The sequence below is a fragment of the Poecilia latipinna genome, unplaced genomic scaffold (assembly GCF_001443285.1).
Source record: "Poecilia latipinna isolate Pla-1442-1.1 unplaced genomic scaffold, P_latipinna-1.0 Scaffold4214, whole genome shotgun sequence".
Lineage (NCBI taxonomy): Eukaryota > Metazoa > Chordata > Actinopteri > Cyprinodontiformes > Poeciliidae > Poecilia > Poecilia latipinna.
In genome coordinates this window covers 9,596-28,254 of record NW_015116830.1, presented here as the reverse complement: position 1 = coordinate 28,254, position 18,659 = coordinate 9,596, and the positions used below count along the sequence as shown (strand labels likewise).

Genomic DNA, 18,659 nt, shown 5'->3' with positions numbered 1-18,659 from the left:
AAAAAAAAAAAAATTCTGCTCTCCAACAAGGAACTTGTGTGAACATATCCGAGCGACTTTCAATGGACTCGCAGTGGGAACAGATCCTTTAGTGGCCGACTCGTTTCTTTCCATGTCACTTTTTAGCCGAGTCTCAGGCCAAACAAGTCGGATCAATTTTTTTTAAACGTGTTTGTTTTTACAGCGTGGGACCAGCGCCTGACATCCTGGGATTTTAAAGACTTCTCAGACAGATTCCCTCAACCCCTTTCTTCCCCCCCAACCCCCTGCAGGGATTTATTTTTTTAAGTTGATGCTGGAAGGGCCTGTAAATTAAAATGTATAATTTCAACAAAAATTAAAACTGTTTTAGCTCATTCTGAATGAGGTAAATGCTCTGTGGGTTCAGTTGTTCCGTTTTCTGCTTCCAGGTTTGTTGAGAACATAAGATTTCATCTTCCGATCAGGTAGCGGACGTTGTGATGTAGTTTCACTCGACTCAAGATCTGTTTCAAAGATTTATTTCATTTCCAAAAAAGCTGTGCGAGTGAGGTGTTTCAGTCTAAAGGAAAACCAGATCACGTCAGGAATCCTCGGGACGCTTTCAGGACAGGCAGACTGGTTCCGTATTTTTGGAGCAGATCTTTGGCCTGTTGTCGAAGGACGTCTGAAACAGAAGACGACTTGTCGAGATGCAAGAGAACAAGGCAACATTCCACCACATCTGGACGAGGAAACATCTGCAAGACAAAAAAAAAAAATCCATAGGCATTGTCCATTTCTTGGAATTGTTTGTATCCAGACTTGCCAACCAACTTTAATTACCTTGATTGTGTTGGGAATGTTTTCTAGGGTCTGTTGGAGTTTGGACATCTTTGAGGACAAAGAAAGGAAAGTTTCCTCCTCCTCAGATCTGCATAAAAAGGAAGGAAACATCAGGAAGAAGAGCAACAGTCACTTTGGTCTGAAATGTTCCAAAGAATTTGACTAAAAGACGAACATTAAGTAAAAGTAAAACCAGCTCCGCCATACAAGTGTTATTACATCTAGGGCTAGAACTTTTAAAAAGACAGTAAGCTTAACATCAGACTTAACCCAGCTGCTGAAATGTACAAATATGAGGCACAGCTTAATGAAACGTGAAACCTGATGAGGAAATTTAGACCTTTTTATGGCATTTTAAGAGCCACTTCTCCAGATAAAGAAAATGGAAATAAGCGACGACAATCCTGACCCTTGCTCAACGTCTGAGGTTGCTGTCTGAGACTGACTGCCTTCCTGTTGGTTCCCAGAGTCCGTCCGTCCATCCTGGACCCGGCTGTGCTGCAGAACCATGGTGGACAGTCGCTCCTGGGTCTCTCTCACTGACCTCTGAGTGGCCTGACAGGCCGCATGAGGCTCTGATAGAAGCGCCGATGGCTCAAAGTCCAGTCCTTGAGAGCACCGCTCTTTCAACTCTGCCGCTCCTGCCTGGTCGTTCGGCTCGTCGTTGATGCAGAAGCTGGGTCCATTTTGGACCACCGAGTCCCTCCACCAACACTCATACAGACGGTGGTAACAGACGACCGCCTGCAGGCTGCCGGCTTCGGCTTCAGCTTCAGCTTCAGAGAGGTGGAGTGTTGTGGAATGTTTCCTGGAAAATATCCTGACGTCACCTGTGTGACAAACCGATCAATTAGTTAATATCAGGGCTGGGAGATAAATTGATTTTATCCATTAATCTAATTTTTGAAGATTTAATTTTTGGAACATTGGATTTTTTTTTTCCCACCACAGCTTTCCTTAGTTCAGAGTGATGTCACCGCAGCCAGAGCCGCCATCTTGCTTGGGAAGCTGCCATATATTTGCACTATAAATTCAGGTATACTCTGAAATATAATGGTCACGCAAATATTTTTTTTCTTTTTTCATTACAAGAATACGGCATTTTACAAGAATAAAGTAGAATGACATTAATGTTGAAATAATAGAATTAAGTAATTTCACGAAAATTCCCAACAACCAAAAAAAAAAAGTAAAAAACTCAGGCTTTTTTTTCTTAAATAACTTTTCATATTTCAGAAGTTCTTCTAGTAAAGAAGCATTTATTTTGCTAATGACTATATTTTCATAATTAAAGACTCTCGCAGCTGGTCCCCAATTCTCCATTGTACAACTCTCAGAAGGGATGACTGAAATAAGTCACTTTTGAAAATGGTTTCTGTCATTTTAATAAAAATTAAATTAAAATCACATCTGCTCTGAAAAAAAAAATCTAATTTTACTTTTAAGCTGCATCACTCAGCCCTAATTAATATTAACTACAATCTCTAGAATGATTTCAAACCAGCTTAAATAAAAGCTTGAAGTGGTACTGATACCTTCAGGGAACAGCAGCCGGCAGAACGTCGCAGAGACCTCAAAGTGTCCAGAGTCTCCGATCCAAGCCGCAGCCTGCCACAGCTCCGTCAGCAGCCGCCCGTCGTCGCTCAGCAGCCAGCTGAGCAGCGAGCGAGTCAGATGGACCGAGGAGTACAGCAGGACCTGAACATGGACAGAAATGGGTTCGTGTAATGAATTGAAACAAATAATTAACTTACGATTAAAGGTTTAATAGGTTAAAATGAGCTCCAATCAATTAATGTCTTCTTAGACATTATTTCAGTGTTATAGTTTGGCCTCCACCCAGAAGCAGAGCTGGTTGATGCAGGAAAAAAGACGGCAGAGCCAAACCAGAACAGAAAAGAGAAGTTTTAGCATTTAGCAAACACAGATGGTAGTATGTATCTCTCCGTTTCAAATATTTGTATTCTTTTCATTTTTTAATTCAGCAACCCAAGTCGTTCCCATTTTGCAATACATGTGAATGTTCTCTGTGGGTGGTCTTCGGAGCGAACCTGTCTGAGAGGAATGCTGGCGCTCCGTGCTGGAGTCTCCACAGACTTCAGCTCTTCCAGAAGCGCGCTGATGCTCCGATCTCCAGCTGAATTCAGGCAAACGTTAAACTCTTCCTCCCAGATGTCTCTCGCTCTGTCCTGGAAGGTGGTGTAACCGTTCAGGTTTGCCCACAGATGAGTGGAGACACAGGAAGCCGGGGCGAGGACGCCAGAGTCCTCCAGCGCCGCAGCCAGCAGTTCAGCCACACACAGATGGAGCCTGTGGGCCTACAGGACACAAAGTGCAACATTAAATGCTCTGAATATTTACAGAAAGGAGTAGTTTCAGGATATGACAGATTCTCACCAGCAGGGGGCTCTGTGAGCTCAGAACCTCTTGTGCTCCGACCCAGTCCTGAGCAGCGGCCAGGTCTTTAGCGCATCTCAGAGCCAGAGTTTGGCCCAGAACTTCCTCTCCGGAGATTCTCGCCAGATCAGCCGCCGTCCTCAGAGACGGGGCGTCGTTCTTCCTGGCGATGACTTTGGCTGCGTCAAAACTGCAGCCGGCACCGAGGTAACTGAGCGCAAACGTAGGAGGAGAGAAAATATAAACAGTTCAGAATCACAATCTGAATTCTGGGTGTAATTCTGTGGTTCTGCTTCTGACCATTTAGCAGCAGCAGATAAATGTCCGTCTTTCTCCAGCACAGCAGCCCAGCATGTGTAGAGATCCTTCAGCAGAGGCTGGTCTGCAGGGAGCCGGGCTTTCACCAGAGCAATGGCCTCCCTGAAGAACACCAGACCAGACGCAGGAACAGCACAAAAATCAACGGCATTAAAACTAAAGTCTGTGCCATAAATACTCTGCTTCTCACTGTGCTTTTAAGAAGGGCATTTATGTCACTTATTTCTAAACTTTTATTGATTTATTTGAATCTTTTTGATTTGGATGTGTTTGGAACCACTCCTTAGATCTCCTTAGTCCCACCACCTCCATTAATTCAGTTCAAACATCTTTAGCAAAAGAAACTGAGGTGGATTAGCAGTGCTTGCTAACAACTGACTGAATCATCCAGGACATAGTTTCTTTACTGTGATAGATAATTTACTATCACACAGTCTGTTCTGCCCAGATGTTGAGCTGTTGACATATCATGACAATCTTGAAACTGTCCTACCTACAGCAACTGTCTTCAGTCAGAAGCCACTTCAGACTTGTTCTGAGACTGACTGTTACTGCAGATTCTTCCTGACCACAACATCACCATTCACAACGCCTCTTAGATGTGCTTCTTTAGGACATCAGTTAAATAAAGGAACGTGAATGTCCGCAATAAACTCAATCTTGCACACCCATTTCTTGTTTTATAGTCTTTGAAGCCATATGTTGTGCAATTACCCTACTCTGGAAAAAAAATACTAAAAATGGAACCTAATGCCCAGGATGAGTGGATGTAAACATAAATTAAGCAGAGAGCAACAGTAAGTTACACAGATAAGCTCGTGTGTATGAACGGTGGGAGACATGAACCTGTAGAGCTTGTTGGACCTCAGCAGGTCCACAGCCTCGTACAGCTTGTTGATGGACAGCAGGTGGGACGCTGCCTTCAGGAACTGCTCCTGCAGACACAGCTGCTTGACGAAGGCCTCCACCGTACGGCTCCACACCTCGAAGCCAGCTGCACGAGAAGAAAAATAAAACCAAACCGTTTTCTACTAGAATAAATCTAAAATTCTCCTGTTCACCACTAGAGGGAACCCTTGTGCACAGCAATAAAAGCGCAGCCTGCTGAGGTGAAGCTGTTACCCATGGGAGCGATGGAGAGCAGGTGGTCACTGAGCTCTCCTCTCTCCGTGGCGAGCTGCAGCGCCCCCTGCAGGTCTCCGCTCCACAGGCGCAAATACACCACAGAGTCGTAGTGGCCCGCCTCCACATGGCTCTCCTCTAAACAACAAGAGAAGAAGAAAAATAGTTTAGTCTTTGACTCTGAACTTCTTAACCTTCAGCAGCTGAAGAAGAAAAATCCCACAAACCTTCAGCCTGAAACATGCGGTGCAGAGCCTCTCTGTCATGAAACAGACCCAGGTGGATATAATCTCCTTGGCCTGGGACACAGCCTGCAGGTGGCGCTAAAAACACAAAAACGCTTTTATCGACAGATCTTTGACCTTTTTGTATGTAGAAACTTAACCAGTTTTTGCAAGATAAAGCAACAAAAGTTTAGTGCATAAGTCAAAATCTAGAACCTCAAGTACAGCACCCTGCAATAAATATTTACGCCCCTTGAACCTTTCCACATAATGTCAAGTTGTAGCCACAAACATGTCTTTATGTGACATAGAAACACAAAGTAGTGCAGAACTATGCAGCTAATTGCTTTCAGACGTCACCAAATTATTAAACAGAATCAAGCTGTGTGCAATTCACAGATATTTCTATTTGTGAAGTTCGTTGATATATAGAGGTGTAACGACTACAGTTTTCTGGCCAATCACCTATCTTTATAAAAGTCTGACCTGACGATTTTGATTTTGGCCAATGTCTGAAAAGTCGCAAAATGCAGCGACAAAGTTGGAAACAGTGTGGTGATTAATGTCAACTCCTGATTTTCAGACTTCTGTGGAGGGAAACAAGCTCAGTTTCTCATTTAAGTACTGGGCGACTGCAGCTCTCTCAAAATTAAGGAAATCATGTCTGATCTATTGCTGCACCTCTACTGAAATGGATTTTCAATAACATTCAGTCCAGCTGCTTTCCAATTGGTATTCATTGTTTAAAAATATGAAACCAAATGATTGAAACCAACCAATCAGATGCCTTCAGTTATGGAGACAGATCGACGGCTGAATAGATCCATTTTGCCTTAGTTTAAGAATTAGTAAATATTTCTCTAGATGGATATGAACCTTTGATGACATGAACCCTCTGACTTTAAGCTTCTCACCACTGGAGTGTTTGACTGAAGCCAGAGTCAGGCAGTCCTGCAGCAGCTCCTCTTTGGGCCTGTGGTCCATGGATGTGCTGAGAGGCAGCATGGAGCGAGGCTTCTTCTTCTTCATCAGGTCTGGAGAGGCAACACATGAAACATTATGAGATATTGACCAGTTATTTACAATGGAGGATTGGATTAATAGATGCAAAACAAACATCAGAATTTACTCTCATTTTCACAACCATCCTGTTCAGTTTTTCAGAAAAGATGAATCCACTCACCTGGTTTGTCTTTAAGTTTTGCAGCAGGAGTGGATTTCCTTGGTACCTCAATAACTGCTAAGAATAAAAAAAAATGCTTCATATAAAATAATAATTAAAACAAGCTCCTTTTACTGTACTGTTCACCTACCAGCTGGAGATTCCAGACTGTTTGTTGATCGGACTTCTTCCTCTTCGTCTTCCTCAGACAGAGCCTGCTCTGCCTGCTTTCCTTCAGTTGCCGGCTCGCCGTTGATCTTCGGTTCTGCCGGTCCAACAGATCCTGATGCCATCTTGTTCTTCTTCTTCTGCTTCTTTTCCTGCATCATGACCATCTTCTTCCCTGAGATTAAATGGTAGCATGGCGTCACAGAAAGCTGTATCGGCAAACAGACCTTCTTCATGTCCATGTCTACCTTTAGGGGGCTTGGTGAACTCCTGCTGGGAGACCTTCCACTCCTGGACTGTGAAGTCTTTCCCTCCAGTCCAGATCACATCTGGATCAGCTGGAGACCAGTCAACACACAGCAGATACCCAGTGTGACCACGGTAGTTGGAGACGGCCGCTTCCTCCAGGACGTCCCACACCTACATGGAGGGACACCATTAAATATCACCGTCCAACTCAAACTGTTCAACTGGGTAAATGAGCATTAAGAAGATGTTTGTTTAGAGCTAAAGATAAATCTATATGGATGGTTGATTGATGGTATAGCTAATTCACTTTTGAGAGAAGAAGTAGATGGTATAAGGTTTTTTCTTCCCACTACTCCTTTTTATTCAAAACCTGTTTGTAATGCGACATGTTCAAATGAACAAAATAACTCCCTATACTTTAGGGAGATATTTGTATTTTATTTATTTATTTGTATTTTATTTATTTATTCGAATAAAGTATAGGAGCTTAAGTGTAGTTCAAGACTGCATAGAAGTAAAGTACCCAGATACATGTCCAGACTGACCTGAGCCGTGCCGTCGTATGAGGCGGTGACGAGTCGGCCGCTGTGGTGCGGACTCCAGGCCACGCTGGTGATTTTAGCCGTGTGACCACAGAGCCGGCGGTACGGCTCAGTCAGCACCGCCGGGCTCTCTGGAGGATTCTCTGCAGAAAGCGAGATAATGAAATATATGCTGCCCAAAACTAGATTAAAGAAATAAACTAAACTTTGATTCTATGTGAAAGAAAAAATATACAAATTAAAACAGATTTTGCTAAATCTGTGCAAAATGCAAGACACATAGTTCCAACTGATTGAGCATTCAAAAAAGCAACAAAACGTTTGTCCCCTCTAATTTTCCCTGATACGATGACATTTCCAATAACAAAAGACAAAGATGCTCCAAAACACCAGTTGATTGCAATTATTTTGCTATTTGTGAATGGCCTCTTCCTCAGCAGTACCAGGTTGCATTGGCAACACTCTTCAGTGTGAACGTTGTTATTGTGTAAAGATAAAAAGTCTCTTAAAATGAAGTCAGAGGGAGAAATTGTAAGAAGCTACTCAGGTGGACAATAGTTTAAACAATGTGTAGGGAGACAGCTACTGTTTATTCAGGCTTTCAACGGATAACAGGAAGGCTGAACTTATTGCAGAAAAGTTGTGAAGATTTTTTGAAATGTCAAAATTAAGGTAAGGATCTACATTCTCTGAATACACAGAATCTGCCAGTCACTAACTGCTAATCAGACAATAATAAGGCAGTTTAAAATGTCAACTCAATTTTCCTTTTTTTTTAAATAAAGGAATAATAAACACAAAAATCTAGAAAAAAGGTCTGAAATAATGTTTTCATAGCTAAAAATTCTAGAACTGCACGAGGTCAGGATCGACAAGAAATACCAATAATGAATGGAGGAAAAAAATATCTGAAAACAACAAGAAGATGTTTCCAACCAATGACAGAGCGGAGGTCGTGGATGTAGACGATGGCATTGCTGGAGCCTGAGGCCAGCAGGCAGTGGAGTTCCGGCGCAGCGCCGTGGTCGTGGTGCCATCGCAGCGTGTTGATGATCTTGTGGTGCTGCTGGATGCTGCACAGCAGCAACAGACTGGGAGCCTGATACACATCGATGCTCCTGCAGGAACAAAACACTCAGATGTTCAGAAGGTGTGTGGGTATGACTAACCACAATATCATATCTATTACTTAGACAACGATACAATGTTTGCTGATATGTCTGTCACAATACAATTTAATTCACAAAACTGCAATCAATAAATCATATGCGCACTTAACATCCATTTCAACTCAAAAAAATAACGACTATGCTCTTACAGGCATTGGAGTAAAAAGTTAAAAATAAGGAAATATCTTAAACTTGATGAAACAGACTGATATTTATATTTTGCATCAACGTAATTGGATCATTAATCATTTAACTGATATAAAGCAATGTATTGCTACTCCTCTAGTTTATAACAATTCATTTAGAAGAAATTCTTTGTGATGCTAACACTGTAACTCAAGAAGGAGTTGTGGCCCTTCTCTAGTTAAAACAACTTACAATTATTTAATGAAAACTAACTCTACTGAGGAAACTGAAGCTATACCACTGCCTCTTTTTTTTTAACCTTTTCTGGCTCAGGATGCCAAAAATATCCTGAACTAAAATTAAATCAGTGAAGTAATTTTGTTGAGACTAGAAACAGACAACAAAAAGATTCTAAAAAAAAATAAACACATAAATATTAAAAATAAAAATTCTCAAAGACCCCCAACTATCCTCTGACGACTCTGAATTTACTGGTCCTGCTTTTGAACTTTAAATGAACACAGAAATAAATACAAAGTCTCAACAGCTCAAACAGAACTAATCTCCTTATTCTGTGGGTAAATAGATTTGAGTCACTCACCCATCCTCGTTGCCGATGGCGACAACCTTCCCATCCGGCTTCCAGCTGAGGTCCGTGTGTGGAGACAACTTGTGCTGTTTGAAAGCAGGAGAGGTTCAGTAGAAACAAGACCGAACACAGGCTTTTTTTCTAATGTTCAGCTAAAAAAAATATCAGAAATGACTCAAGATTTTAGTTTTGTCATCCTGATGACACACACACTCCACACACACCCCACCTGGATGTTGTTGGTGTCTCTGATGAGCTCGTCGATGTCTGATGCCTCTCCGTTCAGCCTCGCTGGTTCGTGTTGCAGGATGATGCCCTCGCCGGCGCAGCTGTACAGACTGTAGCTCTGCTTTCCTTCTGCACCTAAACGTCACACAAACGTGTCTCATAGATGCAGTCTGTCCCTGCAGACCAGCTGCACTTTGGAAATCAGCAGCAACATTTTCAAGTTAAAGTTTTCTTGATTTTGATTTCAGAGCTAGCAGGGACTCACCAAACGACAGCGGGGGCACTGGGGGCCCCCAGGCCAATGTGTACACAGTCTTCCTGTGATAGGAGCTCGATATCTGAGGAGGCCTGCAGGAGAACAATCAGAGAGAGAGAGAGGATGGTGACACTTTAGGAAAATGACCCAAAGGAATTGGAAGATGAAAGACACTTTCAGTGTTTTGTGTTTTGCCAGTTTGGCAAATGGATACAAAAACACATGAAATGACCTCCTTGAACCAGCGGTCAAAAGCAATCAGGAGAAGGAGGAAGTTTGGAAAGAGTATTACAAATCCTGCCATAGAGGATCTTACTTGTTGGAGAAGACGTCATAGATCCCAACTTTTCCATCATCGGTTCCAAAAGCCAAGGACCCCTCTTTTTTCGGGTGCCACGCCAGCTGCAATTAAAGCAAAAACTAATACATGTTTTTCATCTCTAGAATGTTTACTACAAGTAAGTAGTTTTAAAAGTTCACCTGTTTGCTAATAAAGGGGACGTTTTTTTATATTTTCAAACTGTTTCAAGCCCTAATGTGACCATGTCCTTCACAGCACACATGATGATGTTTCACTGAGGGTACAGTTTTACTGTGGTCTCATTTTTTTAACCACACTGAGTTTTGGAAAATTGTAAGATACCCACAGCTAAGTCTTACCGCTGTGACCTTGGACTTGATGCCCTGCCAAAACGATCTGACGTCGTACTGGTTCTGGGTGCTTAGCGTATTCCACACTCGGATCAGGTTGTCCCCGACGCCAAGCGCAAGACAGCCGACGCCCACTGGGGAGAAGCTCAAGGTGTAGACGTGACCCCCCAGCGTGGGCAGGGTCCAACAGCAGCTCAGAGAGTCCATGTCCCAGCATTTAATCTGAACCAGTGGCAAAAAGAGAACAACTTAATCCTCTTCAACCCACCTAATCTGTCTGAGGTTGCTGCAGTGTAAAGAAGCACTAAATCCCAGAAGCATAAACAAACATGGATTTTATGCTGGATTAAAAAAAAGAGCATTATTTCCATTTAAATTTCTAATATGACATAATTTTTGTCACAAAAGTCTTATTTTTAACCAACAGTTTCTCAAAATGCAGGTTTCAGGTTAAACATTTATCTTTGGCTGGAGAAAAAGAACTTCTAAAGTTCTAAAGAGCAGAAAAGTTGAATATTTGTTCTTTTCAAGTGTATTAAATTAAAAAGTACTTTCCCCATTTTTTATTCTTTTTAATGTCTTGTACAACTTTTTTATTTCTAAAACAATTTGTAAAAGTTTAAAAACTCTTAGAGACAAATCATTTTTTCCTCAAAGATCTAGTAAAACAAAAGTGGGTAAGTAAAACTTTAGTTATTTTTTTGGGTGAAGCCAGGCACACACCTCTCTGTCCATGGATGTGCTGATGAGAATCTCTCGGCCGTCCTGCAGCTGAACAGAACTCATGTTGAAGACGATCCGGCTGTGGTTCTGACCCTCAGACGACGTTCCAAACAGACTCCACTTCTGCTTACCGGTCTTGGCCAAATCCCACATTGCCAGCTCACCGCTGGAGTGGTAGGAACAGTTAAACGTCAACCCTAACCCCCATTTTAGCAGGAAATAATTCAACAATATAAACACTGTTTTATGTTTGTCAGCAATATAAATAAAATAGCCTTAATATTAAATTTACTTCATTTATGACTTTGTGTCTTTGTACAATTTCAGTTTTCTGGAACAAAATGTGTATCCAAAGAGTCCTGGTTCATAATACCGGCCACTAATAGAGCTTCCAGGGTATTTGGAACAGAGATAGGCCTCCAACAAGTTCAACTCTTATTTTTCTTGATTAGAGCACATGGTCCTAGTCAAAGTGTCAGTTTTGAAAATAATGCTTCAATATAGTTTTAACTAAAAGATCTTTTTTTTTTAATTATTTTTTTATATCTGCTACTTATTCCTGAGGATTAGTAACACTCATCTTAATCTAAACTTTTATGCCTCCTGCGTGTCCCAACTCCCCCATAGGAAAACTCTGGACCTGAAGCAGCTGGAAACAAGCTGTGTCGCTCGTCCCTTTGGCCAGTGGACGTTGAGCCAGATCCTCTCTTTCACCCCGGGGTCGACAGCAGAGCCTCTTCTCTTTAGAAACGGCAGTTTCAACGTCATCACGCCTGTCAGGAGAGGGGGAGAAAACATGAAGGGATTTAGGGTTTAAATTCACTGCAGAGGGGAGCTGGAAATGAATGAAAATGTGATTTCATCCTAAAATGTCTAAACTCCCTCATTGATATTATTGGCATACTAGAAATAAATTCAAAACTAAATACTGAATTAAAGAAAAGTTTGAAGCATTTTCATGTTTCACAAACCTCATCCCTCACCTTTTCCCTTGGCAGTGCTCCAGATCCTCACCGTCTGGTCTTTGCTTCCAGAAGCCAGGAAGCAGCCTGATTCTTCCCCAGCTGAAACTCCATTTGTTGCTGAAACATAATAAACGTGAGCCTTAAATTAAAAACAAAACAGCAGCGCTTTTGACATTTTTTTGGCTGGCAGGATAAAATTACCATCATGGTCCTCAGATCTGGTGTAGAGTGCGTCCTCCCCGATCAGCGGAGACCACGCCAGAGAGTGGATCTCGTTGTCATGTCCCCGGAGACGATGCATCACCTCACCTTTTTTACTAATGTCAATCAGCACAATCATCCCGTCTTTGTACCTGCACCACAATCAACAGCAGTTTAGTTGTCGTTATTGTAACATAAGTTCCACTGAACCATTCGTTTTTGTTGAAAGTGGCCCTTTATGCTTCCTTGAACATGCTACTATAAGTCTATACAAAACATCTTCTTTACATTTTTTACATAAAATCATTCTTAGATAATGAGATTTTGATCCATTTCATGCTCTTTCAGAATGAACTGCATTAGGGCCTCTTGTAGCTTTAAATCCAAATAAGCTGCTGCTGGCCACGCCCACCCCCAACTCAACATTTACACTCACATGTGAAAATGGCTGCAAACAAATGCACAACAACCGTGAATCTTTGAAAAGCGAAAGTGGAGCCTACTGCACAACCAACAAAATGCAGCAAGTGGTTTCAAATGGTAACAACTAATCACTTGTCTTTTCCAGCATCCATTGTAGAGCGCATAGAGTGGTAAGACCAGCTGACCAAACGTTCTGCTAGGCTTGATAAACTTTGCTGGACGCTAGGTTATCGGGGCTGAGGTTACTAGTTGAGGGGCTGGGCTCTGCTGGGGTTGCTAGGTAACGTTGCAGTGTCTGTTGATTCTGACTCAACATTCGGTTGGTTTTTGAAACAGCTCATTTTCTAACCAAACTCACACTTTAGATTGGTCTTTAAACTCTGTAACCCCTTATAAAGCCACCATCCTGAAGTCTAAACTGAGAAGTGATGTATAATGATCTACCGACCCAACAGCCACAGACTTCCAGCTGTGAGGAGAGCAGGTGAGGCAGAAGATGGTCCTCGGCTCGGGGAAGAAGATGGCCGTGTCATCGGTGTGGAACCAGTGGCAGACCACCACTCCCTTCTCGTCACCCGACACCACCAGGTTTTTATCTGCAGGGGACCAGTGCACTGCTGAGATGGGGCTCTGCAATACACAATCCAGTATTTAGCAGAAAACTATGCCCAAGAATATCTAAAGGCTGGTGCAGTTGAGGCAGCAGCCAGCAGAGGGCAGTAGAATCATACTAAGCTAACCTGATGAGGCGCATTTTTCCTGATTAAAGTTTTGTTATTGGAGTCCCAGAAGCGCACACTGCCATCAGTGGAGGAGCTGACACAAATGTGACTCTGCTCAGAGTGCTGGCAGAACGAAAAGCCAGACACCAAGTCCCTGTGGCCCACGAGTTCACCTGCAAAACACACACAAAGCATTGAATTCAATAATGAGCCTTTGGTCTTGAGTTTTCAACCATTCAGAAACAATTGGAGTCCTCCCACTCCAGTGGATCCTCTAGGGCAGAAATCCTCCCCCTGAACTCTGATATGAAACTGGTTCCTGCTTGCAAAATAACAAGAAAAAAAGACCCTTGTTTACGAAAATGTTTTTTTTTTTTTTTTTTTGAGTCAAAGCAGTTCATAAACATTTTCAAAACAAGAAAAAGTGAGAAATAGAATAATTAAAACTGCTCCTGGAAGCAGCTTTCTGAAAACTGGTTCCAAGAAATTATGTTAAAGTCCAAATGAGGTTGCTTCAGTCAAAATAAAGGGGGCAATAGAAAGGCCCAAGAAAAGTTCATGAACTCAAAACGACGGAAGTCAAAAAAGTCCTGGTAAAACGTTCCTGTGATAGAAGGAGCTACCACTCAAACAAGAGGCATAAAAAAAAATACATGCTGGTCCTGGAAAAGGTTCCTTCAGTCGAAAACAGCCAGGAAAACAGTTCCAGAAGACTGCCCCAGTTCATGAAAAATATCTCCCTCATAGAAAAGCTGGGAGGCAGATGAGAAAGGGAATGGTTTCTGTCCAAAATAAATAAATGAATGAAAATCGAATTGATCCGATTGAAAATCAGAATCAAATAGTCTGGTTCCTAGGACATGAGGTCTCAAAAAGAGGTAAGGAGTGGGTATTAAAGATTGAATTGTAAGGAAAAAATGTCCTGCAGAAGAGAAAAATCGGGGGAATGAGTAATTGCCCCATTAAAAAATTATCTGGTTTTTGTAAAAGGTTGCAGTGGCTCAGGGTGTCCCGCTGCAGTTCTCCAGCCCTGGAGTCCGGCCAGTTTTAGATGAGCCTCTGCTCCAACACAGAGCACAGCTGTCATGATTACTAAATAAAATAATACATGTTCTAGAGAGGTCTGCAGATGAACCATCATTTGATTGTGATGACTTGGGTATAAAACTAAAACATGCCGGATACCACGAGAACTGACTTTGGACACAACTGTTCTAGACTAAATAACAGTTCCAAAAAGATACCGAAATGTAAAAAGCACCCAAAATAGACAACAGAATTCCAAGCAACTTAAAAAAACAGTGATTAAAGTTACCACAAGGAGAAATATACTGTGGAAAACGTTCAAAGCAGATTTTTGAACCAATTCTCTCAGAGAACTAATCACTAAGCCTCGTGGTTTGTGGAGTTGTGAGAACAGACTCACCTGTAACCCTGCATGAAGCAGCAGAAACCTCAATCAGATAGATTACATTTTTGGCTCCGACTCCCAGCAAACCGCTGCTGCTGACATCACTGCAGCGCGAGCTGTACCAGTTAGGAGAGGCGGGAAGAGACCTCTCACGCATGGCGTCTCAGACACTTTAGATAACCGTTAAATTTATTTCATAATTTTAAGACTAAATAAACCAAAATAAAAACTCCTCACATGCTACCTGGAGGGTTGCAGTCGCAACGTTAAAGAGCAGCGTGTTGTCGCAAAAACCCTGCCTAGAGTACGGAATCCTAATAGGGTCAAACCGCACGGAGTTTGCCGTTTTTTAATCCCGGATTTACAGGTTGTAAGCAGTTTGTATTGCCATATCAGATGACAAAGCTACCAAAAACAGAAATATACATTTATACGTCCATTTCTACATGTAATTGTAATCATAATATTAAACACCAAATATATAAACGCTGCTACCGTAAAGATGCTGTTGAGACGTCGTGACAACAGCATTCAATATGGCGGTGGCAATGTCAGGTCGTGGTAAGTAAACCTTATTCATTTGTAAAAACAGCAAATTGTTGCTTAATGTATATATATATATTTTTTTTCAAATCTTGATGTTATTTCAGGCGTCGCCTTCATTAGGAACATAGTTGGGTCGCTACACTTGAGGTAAGGGCATTGTATATCTTAGCCGTGAAGCTGCTGTCTAAGAAGACTAACTGAACAGCTTTAATTTTGTGGTAATCCTTTATAGCATGTAACATTTGTATTTTAATCACTTATTTAAATCGTATTTAAAAAACCAAGCACAAACTATAGTACATGGCTATTTCACACACGATGTACTATGGCTATGTAATAGCACACAGCCATAGTACAAAGGCTGTGTACTATGGCACCCTGTGTACTGTGGGTACATAGGCTGCCAGATTGTAGAGCTGTAACAATCAATACATCTACTATTGATTGTAACAGCAATCTTTGATCAGCTTTGGTTTAAAATGCAAAATACTTAAGCTAGCCAAAACCAGTTCCAGACAATGTGCTGTTTACAGAATGTTTATTGCATAAATTGTAACTTGTGAAACCTTTACTCCATTTGTAACACACTAAACTGCAATTTAAGACATAAGTACCACTTTAGATGATTATTAAAAACTGCTGTTCTAATTGGTTTTATTTGTATTATTCATATTATTCACATGTCATGATTGGTGAAACTATTTAAAGTATTTAGGATCTGTGGATTATTCTACTCCAAATAAATGTTGAGATCTGAAATTTTCTGGGTTAAATGTTCTCTTTTGTATATGTCTTTTAAGACTATTCTGATTACATGGATTAAACCAGTTCTGTAAGAAGTTTGGTTTTTAAGCAGTGCCTCATTTAGGGTTTCTTAAATGCAGCTGAGTAAAGGTTCTGTGAGTTTTTCTTTGGGAATCTTCACAAATTGTTGAAAAGCTATTAACACAACTATTAATTACCATTTGACCTGACAACTTTTCAATTAAACTAATAGTTTGTCAGCTATTTAGTTGCTCAAAGTGTAGAATAATTGCAAATGTTAAAAGTTTTAACATTTTGTTCTGCCATAACTTAAAATAAAATGAATTTCTCATAATTTGTTCTGTTTATATTTTCAAAGCTTCCCACAGTCTAAAAAATTTCCAAAAGTTGTAGCATATCATGCTTTTTGTAATTTACAAGGTAAATTCTGCCTCCACTAAATTTTTTTGTTCCCTCTTTCATCGCCATGGTTACAGGTTGCAGGTTCTTGGTGGTGCATCGCAGCAGCTCTCATGTCTCCACACAAGCATTTCATTAGATGCCAAACACTGGGAGAGGAACAACCGGAAAGTATATCCTCCTCAGCTGCCGGAGGAGCCTCGCAGACCTGCAGTGAGTCACTCGACTGAAACCTTGAATGAGCAGAACACCTGGTGTTACTGTAAGATTTTCTAACATGATGTTTGTCTGCAGGAAGTTTATCACAGCAGGAGGCAAATAAAGTACAGCAAAGACAAGATGTGGTATTTGGCTAAGATGGTGAGACTCGCAGCAGAAATCTGGGATAAAAAGTTGGAACATTATTTTTTTAAATGCATCAAAATGTAATTTGTTAATAAGAAAATAAACTAATCAATTTCACCTCACGTTATAAACATAAATTAAGAGTTTGATGTCAGCAGCACAGAAAACTTAGGAGATTTCTGTCTATTTTGTCAAACTGCATATTGTCTGAGGTTTTCCAGACTACTCTGTCCACATTTTAACCATCTTCACTTTATCTTTTAATAGTAGCCTTAATTTGTAGCCTTAATGTTGAAATACTGCAACCTCAAATTAAATAGAAAGATTATTTTCAATCTGAGTTATGTTCCTTACAGATCAGGGGGATGAGCATCGACGAGGCTATCGCTCAGCTGGAATTCAACGACAAGAAGGGAGCAAAGATCATGAGAGAAGTTTGTGGCTGCATCTGATTGAGTTTTGGCAAAAAAAAAAATGTCTGCATGAGTTTAAGAGTTCCTCTTTGCTTGATTCAGGTTCTTCTTGAAGCTCAAGAGATGGCGGTCAAGAATCATAACGTGGAGTATAAATCTAATCTCTACGTAGGTGAGTATCTGCAACCTTCTGTTCGCCATTGTGCCTTTAGGACTCAGCACTGCCCCCTCTCAGTGCCGTGTGGTACTTTGAGCCTCATCCTGTGCATTCTCAGTGCACATTTATGGCCAATCAAAAAGGTTATGGCAAATGCAACCCAAACCCGCTTTTTCTGCCCATATGCAACCCATATTCCACTTTTTCATGCAGTCTGAATGGTCCAATTGCGATTTTTTTTTTATCACCCAAGAAAAAATCTAATTTGTCCCACTTTCTTATGTTGAATCAGGTTGTATATGCATCTGATTGTTTTTAAATTGTCTGCAGTCTAAACGATCATGTTGCATTTTATTTGACTTTTATGACAATAACGTGAGATATGCATCATCATTCTTCACCAAAAGAAGTCAAATTCAGTAAATCTGGACATAAACAATGGCTGAAAATTACAATTGTGAACTTACGAAAGAAGTCTGTGTAACAGAAGCGCATCATACCGAAGTCCCACAACTCCTGGCTCTGACTACACATCCAAACAAACTTTTCTGCAAAATATCATTGCTATTATTTGTGATATATATATATATATATATATATATATATATATATATATATATACACTGCTCAAAAAAATAAAGGGAACATTTCACTTTAATTTTGTGTGTGGCTCCAAATCCAGGCCTCCATTGGTTAATAAATTTGATTTTCATTGATGATTTTTGTGTGATTTTGTTGTCAGCACATTCAACTTTGTACAGAACAAAGTATTCAATGAGAATATTTCATTCATTCAGATCTAGGATGTGTTATTTGAGTGTTCCCTTTATTTTTTTGAGCTATATATATATATATATATATATATATATTTTCACACATATGACATTTCTAAACACCGGCAGCCTCTTCTAGAGATTAAGATACATTTCTGCCCCCCTCTCACTTTTTGTAAGCCAATGCTGTTTGAGTTTGTAAATTTGTTCTCAGCAATATTTTTAGACTGTTTTTAATTGAGAGCTACTTTGGAAAATAGAAAATCATTCCATGTCTTTTCTCCGGTCGTTTCTTCTTCTTCCCTTCAGCCGAGTCATTCTCCGGCAAAGGGCAGTACCTGAAGAGGATCCGTTACCATGGCAGAGGCATGTTCGGCATCATGGACAAGGTTTACTGTCACTACTTCGTCAAGCTGGTGGAGGGTGTGCCACCCAAACCGGAGAAGAGGACGGGCTTCGATCAAGCCAAAGAGTACGTCCAAGGTCTCAAGAACCGGACCATCATCCACAGCCTGTAGATCACCCAGCCTTCAACTGTTGTTTGTGTGTCATTTTATATTTGTAAATAAATACAAATTAATTAAAATACAATAAAATGTGCTTTGTGCTTTTTATTTGATTTCATTTTTTTTTTATCTTTGAGGTTTTTGTGAAGCACTGCAGTTTCTCTTCTAAAAATGAAACTAGAAAAAATTGGAGGAATTCTTTCCTCACTAGTTCTGATCGTTCAAGCTGTACTGGAAGCAGCTTTAATGTGTAGCCATTAGACATAATGAAGCAATAATGGTTCTTGGATCCTGTTCTGAAATGC

At 40.8% G+C, this 18,659-nt stretch overlaps 2 protein-coding genes across 3 annotated transcripts; one reads left to right on the top strand and one right to left on the bottom strand.

Annotated features, from left to right (window-relative positions):
- LOC106942356 (gem-associated protein 5-like) lies at nt 1–14,624 on the bottom strand. Of its 2 annotated transcripts, none has more exons than XM_015025623.1 (28): nt 14,466–14,624; nt 13,058–13,212; nt 12,766–12,947; nt 11,895–12,046; nt 11,712–11,810; nt 11,369–11,501; nt 10,729–10,894; nt 10,015–10,227; nt 9,671–9,756; nt 9,364–9,446; nt 9,100–9,233; nt 8,883–8,956; nt 7,923–8,104; nt 6,990–7,129; nt 6,444–6,615; nt 6,179–6,370; nt 6,049–6,105; nt 5,780–5,899; nt 4,869–4,964; nt 4,642–4,779; nt 4,366–4,513; nt 3,502–3,621; nt 3,202–3,412; nt 2,856–3,122; nt 2,340–2,502; nt 1,214–1,634; nt 805–892; nt 1–719 (listed from the first exon to the last, which is right to left on the bottom strand). In XM_015025623.1, exons 1-28 carry the CDS (start codon nt 14,605–14,607, stop codon nt 558–560), a joined length of 4,296 nt encoding a protein of 1,431 aa, XP_014881109.1. In that variant the 5' UTR covers nt 14,608–14,624; the 3' UTR covers nt 1–557. The 2 variants fall into 2 exon arrangements, with proteins under 2 accessions (XP_014881109.1, XP_014881110.1); XM_015025624.1 differs by having other exon boundaries at nt 6,049–6,102.
- LOC106942357 (39S ribosomal protein L22, mitochondrial-like) lies at nt 14,597–18,448 on the top strand. Its single transcript, XM_015025625.1, has 7 exons — nt 14,597–15,011; nt 15,101–15,143; nt 16,238–16,373; nt 16,455–16,520; nt 16,862–16,939; nt 17,021–17,090; nt 18,158–18,448. The coding sequence occupies exons 1-7, from the start codon at nt 14,987–14,989 to the stop codon at nt 18,364–18,366; spliced, it is 627 nt and encodes a 208-aa protein (XP_014881111.1). The 5' UTR covers nt 14,597–14,986; the 3' UTR covers nt 18,367–18,448.
- The last annotated feature ends 211 nt before the right edge of the window (nt 18,449–18,659 follow it).

What these genes read in the sequence shown, in the direction of transcription:
- LOC106942356 (XM_015025623.1), bottom strand. Translation starts at nt 14,607, where the DNA reads ATGCGTGAGAGGTCTCTTCCCGCCTCTCCTAACTGGTACAGCTCGCGC. An exon ending in CATACGACGGCACGGCTCAG is followed by an intron (nt 6,616 to 6,989) that starts GTCAGTCTGGAC and finishes CCCTCCATGTAG; the next exon opens with GTGTGGGACGTCCTGGAGGA. An exon ending in CAGTCTGGAATCTCCAGCTG is followed by an intron (nt 6,106 to 6,178) that starts GTAGGTGAACAG and finishes TTTTATTCTTAG; the next exon opens with CAGTTATTGAGGTACCAAGG.
- LOC106942357 (XM_015025625.1), top strand. Translation starts at nt 14,987, where the DNA reads ATGGCGGTGGCAATGTCAGGTCGTG. An exon ending in GGTGGCAATGTCAGGTCGTG is followed by an intron (nt 15,012 to 15,100) that starts GTAAGTAAACCT and finishes ATGTTATTTCAG; the next exon opens with GCGTCGCCTTCATTAGGAAC. An exon ending in TAAATCTAATCTCTACGTAG is followed by an intron (nt 17,091 to 18,157) that starts GTGAGTATCTGC and finishes TCTTCCCTTCAG; the next exon opens with CCGAGTCATTCTCCGGCAAA.